This window comes from Danio rerio, chromosome 7, assembly GCF_052040795.2.
Source record: "Danio rerio strain M-AB ecotype USA chromosome 7, GRCz13ab, whole genome shotgun sequence".
In the NCBI taxonomy this organism is placed as follows: Eukaryota; Metazoa; Chordata; class Actinopteri; order Cypriniformes; family Danionidae; genus Danio; species Danio rerio.
In genome coordinates, this window is record NC_141027.1 from 62,550,395 (window position 1) to 62,570,643 (window position 20,249).

Genomic DNA, 20,249 nt, shown 5'->3' on the forward strand with positions numbered 1-20,249 from the left:
ACAAATCCAAAACCAAATTAGATGATCCTATTAGTTTAGCTGAAATTTTACATGCAATTTCACAGATGCAGAGTGGAAAATCTTCAGACCCAGATAGGTTTCCAACCAAGTTTTAAAAAAAGTTTTCTCTTCAGCTTTTTCCATTACTACTTTCAGTTTTTTAAGAATCATTTAATAATGGTAGTTTACCCTTATCCATGCGTCAAGCATTAATTTCATTGATCTTGAAACCTAATAAAAACCCACTTGACTGAGTCTTATCGTCCAATATCCCTCCTTAATGTTAACGTGAAAATTTTGGCCAAGGTCCTTTCTATAAGACTAGAAACTATTGTGCAAAACATCATACATCCTTTTTATAAAACAGGTTTTATAAAAAACAGGCAAGGTTACTTCAATCTTAGAAGATTGCTGAACATTATTTTTACGTCGACAGACTCCGGAGGTCTTAGTCCCTCTCGATGCGGAAAAGGCTTTTGACATCAAGTTGGACTATCTATTTTTTTCACATTGAAAAAGTTTGGGTTTGGAGATAAATTTGTAGGTTGAGTAAAACTCTCATATTCTTCCCCTTTGGCATCTGTGAATACAAAATGGTATAAATTCTAAATATTTTTCACTTTATCGTGGGACCAGACAGGGTTGACCCCTGTCCCCACTTTTATTCGCCATAGCTATAGAACCCCTTGCAAAAGCTTTTTGTTCCAACCACAGCATAAATGGTATTTTTAGAGCAAATAAATAGAAAAAAATATCTGTTGTGCATGGATTACAAAAATGTAGCAAAATGGTTTAGCCACCTAATGATATTCACAGGATTGAGATTTCATCATTTAGCTAAACAGTTCTTAGAGGTAATAAGCTCTTTTTTTTGCCTGGGCATTATAGAGCACTTTTACAAAAAATAAGATTTGAGTGAAGAAGTCAAAACTCTGGTGTCTTCAAATTGTGAATTTCGTGTGTTCGAGGACCAATCAATGGAAGAGGCTAAAACATGGACGTTGATGACATTTAAAAAAAGGTTTTATACATCTCATGTGATAAAATGTTTATTAGGAGACACTAAAAGGATGGCTGATGTTGATGTGGACTAAAATGTTTAAACCTAATTTCCCCTTGAGAGATCAGTGAAGGTCCTTGTATATGTCTTCACCTGAGAAAAGAACTGGGGATTTGCAGAGGAGACTATAGGGGCGATAGCTACGACCAGACATGTGTCTCACCTTACTCCAGCAGTAAGGGAGAATGTTTTTTGTGGTAAAGAAGAGAAAATTTTTTAAAGTTGTATTTGACTGCAATATAGACATTATATATATATATATATATATATATATATATATATATATATATATATATATATATATATATATATATATATATATATATATATATATATATCAAGTGTTGGTGAAATAGACCCAGTGGTAATGTTGAAAGGTTTACAGTTTTTTTGGATTGCTTAAGCACGATTTTCAAAACAGGGCCAGTGTTTTCAAAACAGTACACACAATTAGCACAACCACACACCCAATTAGCAAAACACTACAGATCCTTTGCATAATGAAACACTCTTGTAAAAACTATACACTTCTGTTTAAAAACCACACTTTTTTTAGCATAAGAAACACACATTTTCACATTTACTATACACTGTTTGCACGAGTTACACACTGCTGTGATAAACCTAAAACACTTTTAACACTTCTGCTTCCCTATGATTAGAGTAAGCTACCATCAACAAAGTACAAATATAAAGTTAATTCACCAAACACTACTCAAGAACAATGCTGCACACTGAAGAAACTCATTTATTCCTCAACATGTCCAACATGTTGGCATGAAGATACAAAGTACTGTAACATGTCACTTTATGCATTGAACTTTAAGATAGATCTGGCATGAGAATTATCAATTGCAATGTTGACCTTAGCAAGACACCTTGGAAAGATGTGTCTTGAATGTAGAATCTTGTTTTGCTGCTGCTCCATCTGGTCACAGGCCTCCTCCATGGCTTGGATGAGGGGTACCTCAGCTTGGAGACGAAGATCATATACTTTCCACCACCATGCTGAGAAAAAACTCTTCAATAAGGATGAGGAATGGAGAGTATGGTGGAAGATACAGGACGGTAAAATGTGGATGTTGCTAAAACCAGTTCTAAACCAGAGCATAACAAAGACACATTGTCCCAGACAACAATGTATTGCGTATGATCGATTTGATTTGCTGCTGTTATGTTGTGCAATTGGTCCAAGAATGTAAGTATATGTGCTGTGTTGTAAGGGCCCATATGGGCATGGCAGTGGAGGACCCCATTCTTTGTAATGGCTGCACAGAGTGTTACTGTATATTTCCCCCACGTTGCCCTGGGACATTGACCATAGCCCTGTGGCCAATGATGTTTCTTCTACTCCGTGTTCACGTCAGGTTGAACACACCATCATCTACGTAAGCAAACTCATGCTATATCTCCACTCCATCTATTCGTAAAACTACCTGAAGAACAGTGTCAGGCAAAATTGTGTAGTTCAGTGTAGATCTAGTATTACAGTACAGTAAAAGATTATGAGACAGTATGCAAGATCACACTGCTAAAGTGAATACATACCTCTGCATAATCATGCCACAATCTTTTCACCCTTTCGAAATTGTGCTCGAAAGGCACTCCATAAATTTGCTTCATTTGAATATATATATATATATATATATATATATATATATATATATATATATATATATATGTATGTGTATGTATATATATATATATATATATATATATATATATATATATATATATATATATATATATATATATATATATATATATATATATATATTATTTATTTATTTATTTTTTATGGTGTGTGCCAGTGTTGATATTGAGACCTGATGATTTTCATTGAAACTGGCATTTTATAGTGCTTAAACACCTGAATGTTGTGTCTACAATTAATCAAACTAGTGTTTGCACACCTGATGACTGTGTTGAACAAGTTGATTGGACGGTGCAGTAATTTGACAGTCAGTGCTTTGGTATTGCAAGGAAGTGACTTCATTATAGATTTTAGTGTGTGATGTATGCTAAGTGTGTTTAGTGTTTTGCAAATCACTGTGTGTAGAGTTTTGCAACACGTGTTAAGTTGACAATGTGCTTATAGTTGTGCAAATATGGGCTGATGTTTTGATACTTGTGTGTAAGGTTTTGCTAATAGTGTACTACTTTTAATTTTAGTGTGTAAGCAATCCTAAAAAACTGTAATTGCAAGTAGATTGAAAACTGAATTTCCCTTCTATCAATTGGTACAAGATTTATTCAAATCAATTCAAATCAATAATTGCTTTACTGGCATGACAATGTTACAAATGTATTGCCAAGACATTCATAAAGTTCACATTAAAAAAATCTGTGTGTGTGTGTGTGTGTGTGTGTGTTAATGTAGTAAGAAAATAATGTGTCAATAAATTTCATTGTCATAGTTTGTATACTATTGATTCTTACTGTACTTCAATTTCCTGTTTTAACTCATTGTTTGTTTCCACAGTAATTTGTTTCCTAATTATGTTGCACAATCTTACAAATAAAATTGAAATACCAAAATCAGTCACACTAAGTATTTAGCATAAGCAAAGTTCTGAGTTTAGATGTGTGCATGTTTTGACTACTTTTTGCAATTTTCTTTTTCCAGGGACCTGAGGGCCCACCAGGACAGAAGGTACAATTGCATGTTTTGTTTTGCACATCATGATACAAAATAATAATAATAAAAAGGATGTTTAATCTGTAGTAATACGTCATCTGTAGTAATACATTTTGATTTACTTGTGAATTTAAGATGAAGTTAATGCAGCATTAGCAATAGCACAATTCTTTCAAAAACAACAGCAATAATAATAACTGATTATACATTGGAATGGTAGTGCATGTTTTATGTAGTGTACTTAGATCACTAGCAGATACATTGATACACTGCTTCAGTATCCTTAAATGGATCCAACCATACATTCAACTTTCACTTGAGTCCATTTCTGAAGAAATAGAAACAGTATTAACTGATTTTATTTAAACTAAAAAATAATTCTAGTTTCATTTTTTTTTAAAGTTTTTATTTCATCCTGTGCGCATTGAATGTGGTTAACTGAGAATCCAAAGTGTGTCCTTAACATCCAAGAACCAATGATGGGTGTTTTTACACAGCATTGTTTCAGCTTATTATACAGCAAATGATTTACCTAAGAAGAGTAAAGAAATCAAACTTTAGTAAAATAATGCTCCTGAATGCTCCTGAGATGAGGTAACAAGCATTTTATGATTTTCTAGAATACAGGGATGTATTCCAGAATTCAAGGTTAACTTACCATCTGCTAAACCCTGAACTTCTAGTTGATTAACCCAAAACCTGCTTACTGTATGTCAGTTCCAAAACCTTTGAGACAATATCAACCTCAATCAACCTTCTAAAAGTAACTGAGAAAGGATATGTTTACACGGTGCATAACTACAGGCATTTTTAATGGATGATCGAGTTTACAAGTCACAATGGAAAGTCAAAGTGAGAAAAAAGGGCAGTATACTTTACAGAAAAGGTTTAAATTCTGATGTTTGAAGTATTAAAACCAAATGAAAAATGCAATACAGCTGCATCAAAAAAAAAAAAAAAAAAAAGAAATGTAAGATAAATAGTTAAGAAAAGGCAAAAAAAGTAATTGCATGAGACAATTAATTTACACAATTGCAACTTACTATACTAAACCTAACAATAACATCTTTTTGTTACGGCCACACAAGGAAGACAATGGGGGTCAAGACTTTTAAGTATTTATTCAAGTAAAACAGCTAAAATTGATTGTGAAGCAGGTAAGTAATGAAACAAAGTTCTGTATGAGAGGTCCAGTTTGGTGATAACACCACACACACTTTAAAGACTCTTCCCTTTAGCAGGCAGTTTGTATTCACAGAAGAAGAGGGACATCCACGGAAAAGCACAGGATATAACGGGGATCACAGGAGAGGCGATGAGGAAGACATTCTGACGTTGATTCCAGCAGGTGAGTGACTGGAGAAGGTGAGATAATTGGGTGCATAATTGAGGTACCAGGTGTGAGCTGTAAGTATTCGAGTGTAGGTTCACATGAGTGGTGTGTGGTGGTTGGTGATTGGCTGAGGTGGTTGGGACTGCGAGAATGAGCTGAGGGTGTGACATTACCCCCCTTCCACGGGTGACTCCAGGCACCCTAGAACGGTGGCGGGGACGACCTCAAGGTTGGGTAGCAGGACAGTCAGGGTATCGGCGGAGGAAAACTTCAAAGAGGTTAGGATCCAAGATGACGTTGCAGGGAGCCCACGACCTCTATTCCTAGTCGATAAGGTACTGGAGTTGACATTCCTGCAGCTGTGAGTCAAGAACTTCTTTAACCGAATAGTTGTTGTCGCCAAGGACTTTTGCTGGTTCTGGAGGGGGAGACGGTTCCAGTTCTGTGGATGGAGGAGAAATAGGGCCAGAATAAGGTTCAAGGAGGGAAACGTGAAAGGTAGGTGAAATCCGAGTGTGAGGGTAAGTTAAGAAGGTAGGTGACAGGGTTAACTTGTGACTAGATGGTGAATGGTTATATGTAGCGGGGACTCAGATTACGGCAGGGCAGATGTAGGCGAATGTCATGGTTGGAAAGCCAAACCTTGTCTCCAGGATTGTATGTGGGTAACCTGTGGTGATTGGCGGCACTGATGTACCTCTGTACTGCCTTCTGGAGATGTGCTGAGTCTCACACCCTCTTGCTTTCTTGGAACTAGTGGTCTACCGCGGGCACCTCAGAGGTCAGAGGAAACACAGATGGTTGGTAACCTAAAACATATTTCAAAGGCGTTAGACCTGTAGAGTTTTGATGAAGGGAATTGTGAGCATTTTCAGCCCACGGTAGGTACTGGCTCCAGGCTTCTTGGGGGTGTGCACAGTTAGTACGGAAGTAGCAGGAATCTTCTGCATTTTACGCTCAGTCTGTCCATTTGTCGAAAGATGATAACCCGATGAGAGACTGATGGTAATACCTAGAAGTTGGAAGAACGCCTGCCAGACTCTGGAAATAATTTTTTGTCCTCGGATACAGTGTCCTCGGGTAGTCTGCAATTACGAAAGATATGGTTGAATGGAACTTCGGCTGTTTCTATGACCGTGGGAAGAACTTTGAGGGGGATTAATTTACAGGCTTTAGAGAATCAATCCACTACCACAGGAATGGTGGTATAGCCCTGTGATGGTGGTAGATCGGTGGCAAAGTCCACACCCAGATGAATCCAGGGTTGGTGGGTATAGGTAACAGTTGCAGTTTCCCTTCAGGTAGGTGACAAGGAGTGGTGGCGATGGCACAGACAAAGCAACCCTGAACATACGGGGTAATGTCCTTCTTCATGGCAGGCCACTAATATTTCTGCCTGAGGAGCGAGAGGGTTCACCTGCTGCAAGTGTGCGTACTATCCAGGGGCTAGAGACGATGCCTGGTAGGCATATAGATAAGACAATGAGGGAGTTCAGGGGGTGCTGGCTCACGTACAGTGGAGGTACAGATTTGTACATCTAAGTCCCATAGTATAGGTGCTAGGAAGATGGAGGGAGGTAGAGTTGATTCAGGGGTGTCAACAGTAGGATCTGGTAAGTATTTATAGGAGAGACCATCAGCCTTTACGTTCTTATGGCAGGATTGGTAGGTGATTTGGAAATTGAAGTGAGTAAAGAATAGTAACCACTAAGGGTGTCAGAATTAATTGTTTCTTTGGTGCACCGCGATGCAGACGCGGACAATTCGGTATCGGTTCAGTAATAATCATAACTGGTTATTATGTACTGACGTCATTTATCTCTGGTTATGTTTCACCACTTTCTTTCTTTTTTTTCGCTCCACACTACGAGCACTGCTCCGTTTAAGCCCTCGCAATATGTGTTTAGCTGGGATAGCTCGCGCTGAGAGGAGCTCTCAGCAAGGGACCGTCGGAAAAGTGCTTTTTTTTTTCGTTTTTTGTGCTCCGCTCTTCACGAGCTCTCCCTGTTGCGAGGGCTTGTGTGTGTGTGTGTGTGTGTGTGTGTGTGTGTGTGTGTGTGTGTGTTTGCATGTGTGTGTGTGTGTGTTTGTGTGTGTGTGTTTTTGTTTCTTTGGTGCTGTCTATGTTTGTGTTTGAATGAGATACAGTGTGGTGCTGTGTCTCTGTGTGTTTATACAGACAGCTTGTTATAGCCTCTCCTCTAAAATATAACACTGTATATGGAAAGCATCGTCAATGCACCGTGATGCACCGAAATATCGAATTGAACCGAATCGAAGGCATGATAATCGTAACCGAACCGAACTGTGAGACCAGTATAGGTTCACACCTCTAGTAACCAGCCGACTTGACGGCTTTGTGGCATGTTGCATTATGAAGATATTGCCAATTTTGTGATCAGTAACAACTGCAAAGGGAGATTGGGATCCCTCGAGCCAGTGCCGCCATTTATCTAGGGCAAGTTTTATGACTAGGAGTTCTCGATCATCTATACCATAATTCCTTTCCATGGGGGTTAGCTTCCTGGAGTAATACGCACATGGATGAAGGGTTTGGTATTCACCAGAACATTGTGAGAGGATGGCAACAACTTCGACGTCAGCAGCACCTACTTCAACTATAAATGGTTGTGTGAGATCAGGATGTCTGAGGATGGGAGCCATAGTGAACATTACTTTATGGTGTTCAAAAGGTTGTCATGCAGAATTATTCCAGGTAAGTGTACGTTGGCCGCCTTTAAGAAGGGATTTTAGTGGTTCAGAGAGGAGGCTGTAATTCTTTATAAAGCGCCAGCAGAAGTTGGCGAAACCAAAGAAGCATTGCAGCTACTTCACTGTTTTGGGCTCGCTCGAATTGGACACGCCGTCTACTTTACCAGCCTCTATGCTGGTTCATTTAGGGTAGATCATGTACCCGAGAAAGGAGATAGTTGACTTATGTAATTCATATTTTTCAGCTTTGAGGTATAGTTGGTTTTCTCTTAGCCCTTGGAGAACCTATCATACATGGGAATGGTGTTCGGTTATGTCCTGGGAGTAAATCAGCATATCATCACTGTAGACAAGGGTAAATCAATGGGAGAAGTCTCTGAATATCTCATTTATGAAACTTGGCATAACCTGATACTCGTAGTGACCTGTAGGGGTTATAAAGGCAGTCTTCCACTCATCCCCTTCTCGAAAGAGATCAGGAGATCTTCTAGGTACCTCTTCTAGGTAGCAGGTACTGAAGGTAGGGGGTATGCGAATTTAACAGTGGCCTCATTTAGTACCCAATGGTCTATGTATGGTCTCAATCCTCCATTCTTTTTTTGCCACAAAGAAGAAATTGGAATCTGCTGGAGAAGTAATAGGTCTGATGAACGCCTGATGATGGGCCTTATTCATGTAGTCTTCTATAGCCACGCGGTCAGGACAGAAAAGAAGGTACATTTTTCCATGCAGTAATTTGGCATCTGGCAGTAGGTCGATACTACAGTCCCAGGACCAATGTGGAGGTAGTTGTGTGGCTCTTTCCTTGCTAAAGACATCGAGGATGGGAGTATAAATGGCCCGGATGGAGACTGTGAGGGAGACGTGAGGGCGTTCTACAGTTGTTGTTTGAATGGAGAGTGGGTCCAGTGCTGCTGCCAGGGTCTGGCAGCTCTGGAGATGGCCTTTCAGGAGCATGAACAGACCTGGGACTGGAAGCCATCTTGTGAGCTGGCTGACTGGGAGTGGCCATCTGGTTGTCGAGAATGGGTCGCAAGCCCCGTTACCAGCGGGTTTTGCTCTCTATAGCCCCTTCAATAGTGGGGGGCTATAGAGAGCAAAACCCGCTGGTAACGGGGCTTGCGACCCATTCTCGACAACCAGATGGCCACTCCCAGTCAGCCAGCTCACAAGATGGCTTCCAGTCCCAGGTCTGTTCCTGCTCCTGAAAGGCCATCTCCAGAGCTGCCAGACCCTTCAGTGCTGCCAGATCCTCCAGTGCTGCCAGATCCTTCAATGCTGCCAGATCCTCCAGTGTTGCCAGATCCTCCAGTGTTGCCAGATCCTCCAGTGCTGCCAGACCTGCCAGTGCTGCCAGATATATATATATATATACACACAGTATATATACAGACACAGACAGATGTCAGACTGTTAACTCACTTTTATCATCATTTGCATGAAAGTGCAATTATTTACAGAGTAATAACAAGTATTTTAATATAACGTTTTTAAAACTAGGATGATGGTTCAATATGAATAAAACAGATCCAAGAACTGTCCATCCCAGTCAAAACAGTCGAAGTTTAGTGGGTCTCATGCTGTCATTAGCCAAAATATTTTGACAAACCACACATAAAGGTCGTGGTTCATCAGCTGGTCCTGTCCACGTAAATCCTAAACTCAAAAACTGATCATCATCTCGTCGTCTTTTGGGTTTAAACCCTGAACTTGAAGGCTTTTGTGGCGAGGGGGCGTGGCCGAGAGCCGTGGGAACGGAGTGAGGCCATCGCGTGAGTGGATACACCAGCGGTGCGCACCTGCCTCGGATCCCACGGAAGGAGCTCTGGATCATAAAAGGAGGAATAAGGGCAGAGGAAGCCGAGAGAAGACCGGGCCCGTACATATTTTACTTTTGCTTTCAGTTTGTTTTGGTTTAGACGGCAGTCTCCGTGAGGAGTTGCCGTCACTGTTATTAATAAATCATTTTAAAACTGCGGCTATTCTCCGCCTCCTTCTTCCCGGCGGCCAAAGGGCCGTGAACTTCATTACAGCTTTGAATCAGGGGGGTCTCAAAAACCGACCCATTGTATTAGCAGGCATATACCTGTATTGGCAGGCTTGCCAAACAGAAGCGAATTCACAGCTATGGCCTTCTGGGTAAAAAAGGTTTTCTTACATTTGACGTATTATTTTTTTTGCTTTGTTTAATTAAAACGTTTAAATATAATAAAAAAATACATATAATAATTAAACATAATAATTATATTTTTATTATATTATATTTTTTCCCGCGCCTCCCCTGACATGCTCTGGCACCCCCCAGGGGAGGTGCGCCTCACACTTTGAAAACCCCTGTCGTAAGGCATGCGGCTAAACAGGAGAACAAAGATAAACAAGGCTAGGGTTTAACACAGAGAAACAAGACAGGGAGAAACGCGTTATAGTGTCACTAGTAGTAAACAAGACTCGGCAACCAGGATGGGTAAATGAATGGTTTATGTAGGGTGTGTATCAGTCTCTGGCAAGGTTCAGCTGGTGAGAATGTAATCTGTCTTGATGAGTGAGCAGGCGTGAGTGTAACAGGAGAGCATGTATGAAGATGTAGTCCAGGGGAAGGCGGAAGTGTAGTCCTTGGTGTTCGTGTGAGAACCAGCGATTTCTGGAGAGCGATCGCTGGTTATGTGACACTATGTGGTGATATTGTTTATAGATTAATCATGATTCTTGATCCAGAGCCTCTGCGGGATTTGAGATCATGATTGTTCAGCTTAGGGTTGCGCCCTTGTGCTTTACACACGGAAATTTCTCCAAATTCCTTGAATCTTTTAATGATGCTATGTACTGTTGAAGGTGAAATATCCAAATATGTTCCCATCTTTCTTTCAGGAACATTGTTTTTAAACATGTTGACATCACCTGTCTCAAATCATCTAATAATTTAACCAGTTTACCTGATTACTAGCTCTAAATTGCTCCTGTCCTAACTTTTTTACTTATTTCACACCAGTAAAGTTATCTTAAAGGTGCAGTAGGTGATCTGCCAAAAAGCTAACCGCTTAGCATATTATCTTTGGACGGCGGGGAGGGACTGTAATTCAAAGCCACACCCCCTGAAATCGCGAGCGCGCGCACCGCGTCACAACAGTCGACAGACAACCCACTAGTTCATGTCATTCGCCAGTTAGTTAGTGCCAGCGCCGTGCAGGAAGTACATTTATTACTTAGCCACACTTGCATGCTATTTCAGAGCGAATATTTAGAGTAGCATGGTAAACAGTATAGGCTATCATTGTTCAAAAATGACCCAATGTGAAAATAAAAGCAACGTCAGCTCAATAAAGCAGGTTAGGCGGAAAAGCGCTATTTACTGGTGTTTTGTTGTTAAACTAAATATAAATCTACATTCTTTCAGACTTTCAACCAGCACAACAAAAAATGTTTCTGAAGACAATCACCTACTGAACCTTTAAATATCCTATTTGTTCGTTTGTTTATTCGTTCGTTTGTTCTCTCTCAACAGTTTTGGAGAATAAATGCTTTTTTGCAATTTTTATTATTTTATTTTATTTATTTATTTCAGAAATATGAAACTTTTGAGCAATTTTAACTAAATGCTAATCTTAAATTCTCACTTGTAGGGTTCCATTGGCCCTCCTGGTATTGATGGATTAAAGGTAAGATAACCCCTGTTTTCTGTTGATGTTTCTGATAAAAATTATATTTAAATCTCCATTTCAATATTGTGAATTCTTTTATTTTTATCTATTTTTGCCTTTTGCCTCCAGACTTAGTTGGCAGTAAATCTTGTTAAAATGAAAAAAAAAAAGTTAATGTCCATTTATTCACCCAAAAGACTGGAATACAAACACAAAAGTAAATCCAAGTAATCTCTTTGCACTGTTTTGTTATTTAATCAAGGACTCTGATTAAGCAGCCAAAACATCTTTTAAATGCACCCTAGAGCATTTGACTAAAATGAGCTTTTAAACTTGAAGTTGTGTTACAAAGTTGTGTTTATATATATATATATATATATATATATATATATATATATATATATATATATATATATATATATATATATATATATATATATATATATATATATTATATGAGCAATACCACACTCATAGCAGTGCAATGTGGCTGTATAGTGGCTGATGGTAGGCGTGCAATGGCACGAGTTCAAAGGCTGAGTGCATTACTGTCCTACTAGTGACGATAGACGTTTGTTTTGGAATCTGTCTCGTTTCCCCCGTTAGCATGGTTTGTTTGTCATGTGAATCCAGCAATTGCGCTCGGATCCGTGCCAAATCAATCGGTCCGAGATAAGGCTATATGAAGAGAGGGCAGGATGTCTAATACAAAAGTGAAACCATGCTAAAATATTACAGAGAGCTGTTTATCCGTTAGGAAAAGTTACCATCTGATAATTTGTCCATATTTTAATCTTATAATATGTTGCATTAGGCCTGTTGTTCATTTCTGCACTGACAGCTTGAAAGAAAGATCCACATTGATCTGCTTCATAATCTGATACGGTTCATCTGTTATTTCTCTATAATTTAAGCCTATAATGCATAATTCTAGCCAACGTTTATTTAATAGATTGATTAATTCAATCGATATTTACAAAACTTGAAAACTGAAATGAGGCTCTGTATGAGAAAGTCTGACCTCTCTGATTTGTATTTGGTATGTCTGTGGGTGTCAAAATTAAAGTGCACATTTTCACTTATAAAACATTCTATACGCAACTGCTCAAAAGTTTGGGGTCAGTATAATTTTTAAATATTTTAAAATAAGCTTCTCCTACTCACCAAGGCTGAATTTATTTCATCATTAATACAATACAAATTATAAAATTGTGAAATGTTATTGCACTATTAAATAACTATTTAAAAGTAGTTTATCATTTAATTTAATCATTTATTTCAGTGATTTTAAAGAAGAATTTTCATCTTAATTACTCCACTATTTAGAGTCACATGATTCTTCAGAAATCACTATTCATTAATTAATATTGTTGTTGCTATTATTATTATTATTATTATTATTATTAATGGTAATATTAATAAAACCAATAATGGCTGGAGTAATACTTTTATTTAAAACTAATCAGTTTTCTGGGTACATTCAGCATCCACCAAGAAGCTTTAGCGATGAAAAGCCAGATGAACTTCATAAAAGCTCATCCATTAAATTCACATATTTTATTATTTTTATTTTAGTCGCGTTTACAGAAAATATGTGTATTTAGTTATTGTAGTTAAAAATGTAGTTTAATCGGAGAAGGGGTGCTTGACAGTTGTCAAATATTAGAAAGGGGTGCACACAGCAAAAAGTTTGGGAACCACTGGTCTAAAGTGATAAAACGGGTGATTTTGCTCACATTTAAGATTATAAGGCTCAACAGCATGAAATGCCATCCATCTACAGAGATTTCCCAGTATTTCTCTGTTGCTATCAGGAGATCACAATATTAATATGCTATAAATACAGCACTACAACATAAAAAAGAGAAAGATTGACTTAAACAGTCATTTACCTGTTTAATAATGATTTGATCACCTGTAGTTTGAAATTACATTGTTTTTCTCTTAGGGCTTATTGTGCGGTCTTTGTCACCATCTTGTGGATTACCAACCGTCTTTGCTCAAAGACAGGCTAATGTCTGCCAACGCGCTGTCTCACAGATATTATGAATATTTAAAATAGGCACTGTCCCTATAAATAAACTGCATAGTTGCAATCTAAACAACTACATTCTTCACTAAAAAGCCCCAAAAAATACATTTTTGTTCAACAGCTGCAATATTTGTCAAACTGTAGAATGTCCTCTGATTGTCACTGTATCTGGGCGGTGTAATGGGTGATGGGTTAAGAGGGTTAAGAGGCTGGGCAAGTGCTGTTACTCCAGGTGCTCCGTTGTCCCCCACTGTCCAAACATGTGGTGCAGGTTAATTAGGTAGGCTAAATTGTCCGTAGTGTATGAGTGTGTGTGAATGTGTGTGTGGATGTTTCCCAGAGATGGGTTGCAGCTGGAAGGGCATCCGCTGCATAAAAACTTGCTGGATAAGTTGGCGGTTCATTCCGCTGTGGCAACCCCGGATTAATAAAGGGACTAAGCCGACAAGAAAATGAATGAATGAATGAATGAATATTCAATATTATGATGATAATGATGATATGATGATATGATGATATTAAATGAAAATATTAAACTGTAATTATCTATGTATACTATCAAATGAAAATGTTAAGGCAGTTAAGATACAGTGTTTTCCCAAGTATCTTGAACAAAAATGCATGTCAAGTCTTTCTCCCATTTAAGTTTTAAAGATGACACTTCTGTCCCTTACAAGTTGTTAAGGTTGCTATACTGTACATACAAGACACAAATCCTTTGTTTTTTTTTTTTTTTCTTATAATAGCATTTATTGGGAAGGAAGAGAGGAGTCCTAAATTGCCTTTTTGCATTGAGGTAATATAGTGTCTCATCTTAATTTATTTAAAAATGTTTAACAGGAAGGGAAAACTGTCATTGTATTTGTTCAAATGTCAGAAGTACGCCCTGCTCATACAAATCTTCCAACTTCTGTATCCACTTTTTATACTAGTATTGTGTTATTTCATCTCTCAATAAATCAGGAAGAGATAGGTTACAATGAAATGGAGTATTATTATTCAAGGAAAGTAGCCAATTATTATTTTTTTGATTACAAACCGCAATTTGCAAGTGTACCTAATGAACCAGTAACTAACTGCCTTCATAACACAATTCAAAGGGATGAAATATATATGTGAAATATATATATATATATATATATATATATATATATATATATATATATATATATATATATATATATATATATATATATATATATATATATATGAATAATATTCATTTTTATGCAGTTTATCCTACCAATTAGTGATAATGGAAGTAAGTTCCATCTTTCCAGATCTCTGGTTACCTTTTTAAGTAATGGGGAATTATTCAAAGAATATACTTCTTCCAATTTAGAAGGCCAAAATAGACTTTTTTTTTAAGTATTCCATAAAAAAGGAATGTTATTTAAGGGTATTTTCTCTGCAGCCGAATTCAAGGGCATCATATCACTTATATTGAGATTAATTTTATAGCCAAATATGTCCCTAAAGTTTTCCAACATTAAAGACAAATTAGATAAATATAATTCAGGATTAGTTAGAAATAGCACCGCATCGTCTGCGTATGATGATGTCTTGTGTATACAACCTGTTATATCCAATCCAGAGATTGATTTATGTGACTGCATTGATATAGCCAGGGTTTCTACTGCTAGTGCAAAAAGTAGCGGGGAGAGAGGACATCCCTGTCTGGTTCTCCTTGATAAATAAAAATGTTCAGATTAATCAGAATTAGTATGGATGGCTGCCAATGGATTTTTATATAACAATCTAATCATTTCAAAGTTTGGACCAAAATTCATTTTTTGCAAATGATAAGGCCACTCGGTCGAGGGATTTCTGCATCTAAAGAAAGAGTAATCACTGGAAAATCTATTTGTTTTGCTGAATAAATAATATTCATTAACCTCCGTATATTTTTAAAAGAGGATCTATTTCTAATAAATCCAGTTTGATCCATGTGAATAAAAATAGGCAATACCCACTCTAAACCTAATGTAATCATTTTGGTGAGAATTTTATAATCAGAATTAAATAGTGAGATTGGCAGATAGGAAGTACATAGATTAGGATCTTTACCTGGTTTCAAAAGAACTGTGGTTAAAGCCTGGTTTAAAGTCTTTGGTAATTCTTTTTTTATGAATTTCCTCTGTATACATTGAAAACAACAATTCTGCTAATTTAGAAATAAAAAAAAGTTGTATAAAAATCCATCGAAAACCCAGGTGTTTTACTCCCGGCTAGAGCAGCAACTGCAAATTGAATCTCTTTTATTGAAGTTTCTTTTTCAAGTTCTTCTCAGTCATTACCACTTAAGACTGGAATATACCATTTACTTTAAAAAATTTGAGTCTTCACCTCCTCTATTCCCTGAGATTTATAAAGTGACTTATAAAAATCTAAGAATTCTTGGTTAATTAATTTAAAATTAAAGTGTGAAACTTTAAACCCTCATGACTGAGTATGCACTGCATCATACAGTTGACCTTGACTCCTCTTCAAACTAAAAGCTTCCTAACAAGTTATGTATATCCCCACAAATACTTGAATTATGTACTTTAAAGCAAACATATTAATCACAACGAACAAGTAATAGATTCGAAATACACAAGTTAGTAAACATGTGAACAAAAATATGAACACATATTTCTCTTGTCAGATTTTCAATATAAAGATCACTCTTGACAGAATTAGGTTCTTACATGTTCATCCAAGAGAAAAGTTATCCACAGTATATTTTTAGCATAGTTTGGTATGGTTGCTCAGGTAACGTTGGATAATCCGGAATTCGTCTATATAATTTAGTGTCTTATCCCACAATCAGATCTGGATGATGTTGTCGAAGTTAAGTTTCTGCTGATGCTTTGGAGTTGAAAGATCTTTGTCCCTCCGGTAACTGAATCCTCAGTGTTGTAGGATTAAGTACCGCGTTAGACACATCGTTATTGCATAGCTGCCTTTTGAGTGCACTGGATTATTATCGCTTTCTAAACAGGGTGGAACACATATCCCGAAAAATCATAATGCCATAGTTGCCATAGGTGAGCTTGCCCTTTTCTCAGGCCGCATTGAGGATCTTAAATGTGTCTCCGTACCGAAGGAATCGAGCCAGAATACCCCACGGTTTGTCATTTTCAGCCAGTCGTCGTTGCAAAGTGCGGTGAGCTCTTTCAATTTCATAGATCTCATCCTCCTGATCCAGAATCTTAGGTAACCATTCCTTCAAAAAATCCACAGCATTCCTACCTTCCACTCCTTCTGAGAAACCGACAAGACATCAATTTTATCTTTTAGCAGTTTGATTTTGTCCTCAGCAGCCAATTTAACATCTTTGAGAAGGGCGGAGGGTTAGATAGTGGCATCCTTGTGTCTTAACAATCATGCTTTTGATTGTCCGTTTTCTTTGGATTCGGCATGTTTGTTGTTATGTTCTAAGTGCATCTAAGTAAACTTATTGTTTTAAATAAAGTACTTTTGCTATGCTAAAGATCTTTAGGTTGTGTTATTTAAATGAGATTATTCAGGAGCTCTCTACACCACGTCCTACCCTAGTGCTGCCATAACCAGAAATCCCAAACACGTCAAACTTTATGAAACATTTAAGGGCTCATGGAATCATCTTAAAGGCAGAGGAATGCACTGTCTTTGACAGCTTGTGACATCATCTGGCACGTTCTGAGTACCTTTACAGAGACACCAATACTCCGATTTTAATATGATTAAGGTAATACTCTTATTAGGAGTCTACTATGTAAGCAGTGATTTTGATTACCTTAAAGGACTACCACGTCACAAAATGCAGAGGTTTTTCTTCCATTCGGCATGTAGTTTCAAATTCCATTAAAATAGAAGTCGAAAGATTAAAAATGAAACGTACAAAATTAGATGAATCGCTGGAGGAAATGCTAGATAGCCTGGTAATGCAACATTAATTGTTTCATACTGAAACTTTCCTTCTAAAAGTACCTCCTTGGTCTTATCCGTATTTTTTTGCATGTTGAACACACTATGATGACAATACATGACATACATATATATATAATATATATATATTCATCTTAATCTAGGAGAATGAGGAAAGCTGATGCATCTTAAGCATCTTAAGCATCTTAAACATTTACAGATTTAAGGGTGTTTATTAAAAGGAAACAAAAAAAGATAATTTTCTATGGAAAGTAATACTTTTGTAGCATTATAGAAAATCTCTGAGTTTTGAATGTTGGATGCCTGGTCACATGTAATTGTGTATTCCACATCCACTGCAGTTATAAAACAGAAAAGGGCTTCTGTAAATGCAGGTTATTTTTAGATTGGCAATTCTCAAATTGTTTTGTTAATGAATTATTTTATGAATAAAGCCAACAGCTTTGGTCCCTGTACTAGTAACATTAATTTGTATGACAACATTATTACTTATTTTAACTGCTCAACTACAGTACGTAAAATGGCCTAAGATTAGGTAAAATTTTTTATCTGTAAATCAATTAAAAATTACTTTTTTAAGTAAGGTTTATTGACATGCTTAAATTATTAATCCTTACTTATAAAAAAAAAGCAAAAATATTGACCATGTCTATGTCTTTGTACCGTATACAAATTATACTAAAGCTGGTCGGTACCCTAAAGTAGTACACGTTTGTATCTAAAAGTCCATAATATAAAATTTTCTCTTTAAACTTCTTGGGGCAATGATCTCAAAATTAATTCCTATAGGGCCACAGCTCTGCACAGTTTAGCTCCAACCACCACCAACCCACACATGCTTAATAGTCTCTAGTAGTCTTGAACACCTTGATTAGCTGATCCGCTGTGTTTGATTAGAATTGTTTAGAATTTTGTGCAGAGATGCAACCGTCCTAGAATCCAGTTCGAAACCTACAGTATGTACTTTTATTTCGGAGTGTAGATTGCATAACAAGTTGCAATATATATATATATATATATATATATATATACATTCACACACATACACACACACACACACACACACACACACACACACACACACACACACACACACACAGTTGAAGTCAGAATTATTAGCCCCCCTGTTTTTTTTTTATTTCTGTTTTTCTGTTAAAGATTTTTGCAACACATTACTAAACATTAGTTTTAATATCTCATTTCTAATAATTCGTTTCCCTGCCATGATGACAGTAATTATTATTTTACTAGACAATTTTAAGACACTTCTATACAGCTTAAAGTGACATTAAAAGGCTTAACAAGGTTAATTAGGTTAACTAGGCAGGTTAGGGTAATTAGGCAAGTTATTGTTTAGCAATGGTTTGTTCTGTGGACTATCAAAAATATATAGTTTAAAGGGGCTAAGAATTTTGACCTTAAAATCTTTTTTTTAAATAAAAAACCTGCTTTTAATCAAGCTAAAGTAAATCAAATAAGATTTTCCCCAGAAGAAAACATATTATTAGACATAAAGTAAAAATTTCATTGCTCTGTTAAAAAGTTAAAAAAAAAAAAAAACTCAACGGGGCTAATAGTTATGACTTCAACTGTGTGTTTGTGTGTGTATGTGTGTGTGTATATACAGCACTAATATGTATATATATATATATATATATATATATATATATATATATATATATATATATAGTACATATTAGTACATATTAGAGAGTGCAACGCAATCTCGCAGCAATTCGTAACTTTTTGATTTAGTGGCTGCAGACAACAATGATTAGGCAGGTTTGTTGCTCAGAAACGCACCCGCGCACGCACCAGGACCAGGGCCTCTACCCTTATTGGCTGAGGTGCCCCTCTCAGGAGGCACTTGCTCTTCACTTTGCGATCGCGTTGAGCCCCTGACTCTGTAAGGGTCTGTGCTTTGTGCACGGGCCTGACACAGACACACATACAGACAGACAGACAGACACACAAACGCACAAAATGCAAGCAGGTCAGGACAGGGCAGCCGGAGCGACTACCTTCAGAATCAACACGCATGATCACGTTCATCAAATTTGCTTCAACTAAGCGTTCAAAAGGATGGTAGTATTTCACAAGGATTCTGACACAACGTGAAGCAGTCACTTTACAAAACTTGCGTTAAAACTGGAAACATATCAAACTTCATGAAACATTGGAGGGCTCATGCTGGAAGGCAGAGGAATGCGCTGACTTTGACAACTCGCAACTTTATCTGACACATTCTGAGTACATGTACATGGACATGTGTGTGTTTGTGTATATATTTATAGGCGCAAAGTCTGAAGTACATGACACAAAAGCATCAAGGGGGTGTCCAAAACCACTTTTGCTATTATAAGACAGAAGAATCTGGTTTGTGCCACGGCGCATGACCAAACAGGGTTGTGCTTATTATCTTAATGAGGGTGTGTTTTAAGAATAACATGTATTAACCAATCAAAGTCTCATCTCTCATTCCCTTAAATAATCAGTTGCATCCCACCATGGCGTATTTGCTATTTACATGGCGGACCTTGTAAGTGGAAAAACTGAACACTTCATTAGCGTTAAACAGTTAAACAGAGCATCTGGAGTGTGATGATAAAGAACAAGTCTCTTCTATTTGGCCTCTTTACTTTCTCTTTACTTTTACTATTTACTTTACTCTTTACTTTACTCCTTTACTTTCTAGAATAAGGAAACGATGTTGTACGCACTTTGCTAAAGACATGTATTAGCCTACATACTTTATTTAGTTTGTTAAGCACAAAAAATTGTTTTTTTTTTAAATTATTTCAAGTTCAGTTCTAATTCCCAGCAAACTAATAAATGAACAATAATAATGAAGTGTGGTCGAAAACTGAGTTGTATTCAAACACACGTCCTAGTTTTATGCCCATATGGGGATGCAGATGTCTCCA

The 20,249-nt window shown here is 37.1% G+C and overlaps 1 protein-coding gene across 25 annotated transcripts in view; it reads left to right on the plus strand.

The window, feature by feature from the left end:
* Positions 1 to 20,249, plus strand: part of col25a1 (collagen type XXV alpha 1 chain) — a 325,150-nt gene that overhangs the window by 203,157 nt on the left and 101,744 nt on the right. For all 25 annotated transcript variants that reach the window (XR_015496369.1, XR_015496370.1, XM_087262002.1 and 22 more), the window contains 2 exons: positions 3,687 to 3,713; positions 11,364 to 11,399. Coding sequence is in view for 23 of the 25 variants with exons in the window: in XM_087262002.1 (XP_087118128.1) it covers positions 3,687 to 3,713; positions 11,364 to 11,399 (63 nt within the window). In the remaining 2 variants the exon portion in view is untranslated. The remainder of the gene's footprint in view (positions 1 to 3,686; positions 3,714 to 11,363; positions 11,400 to 20,249) is intronic.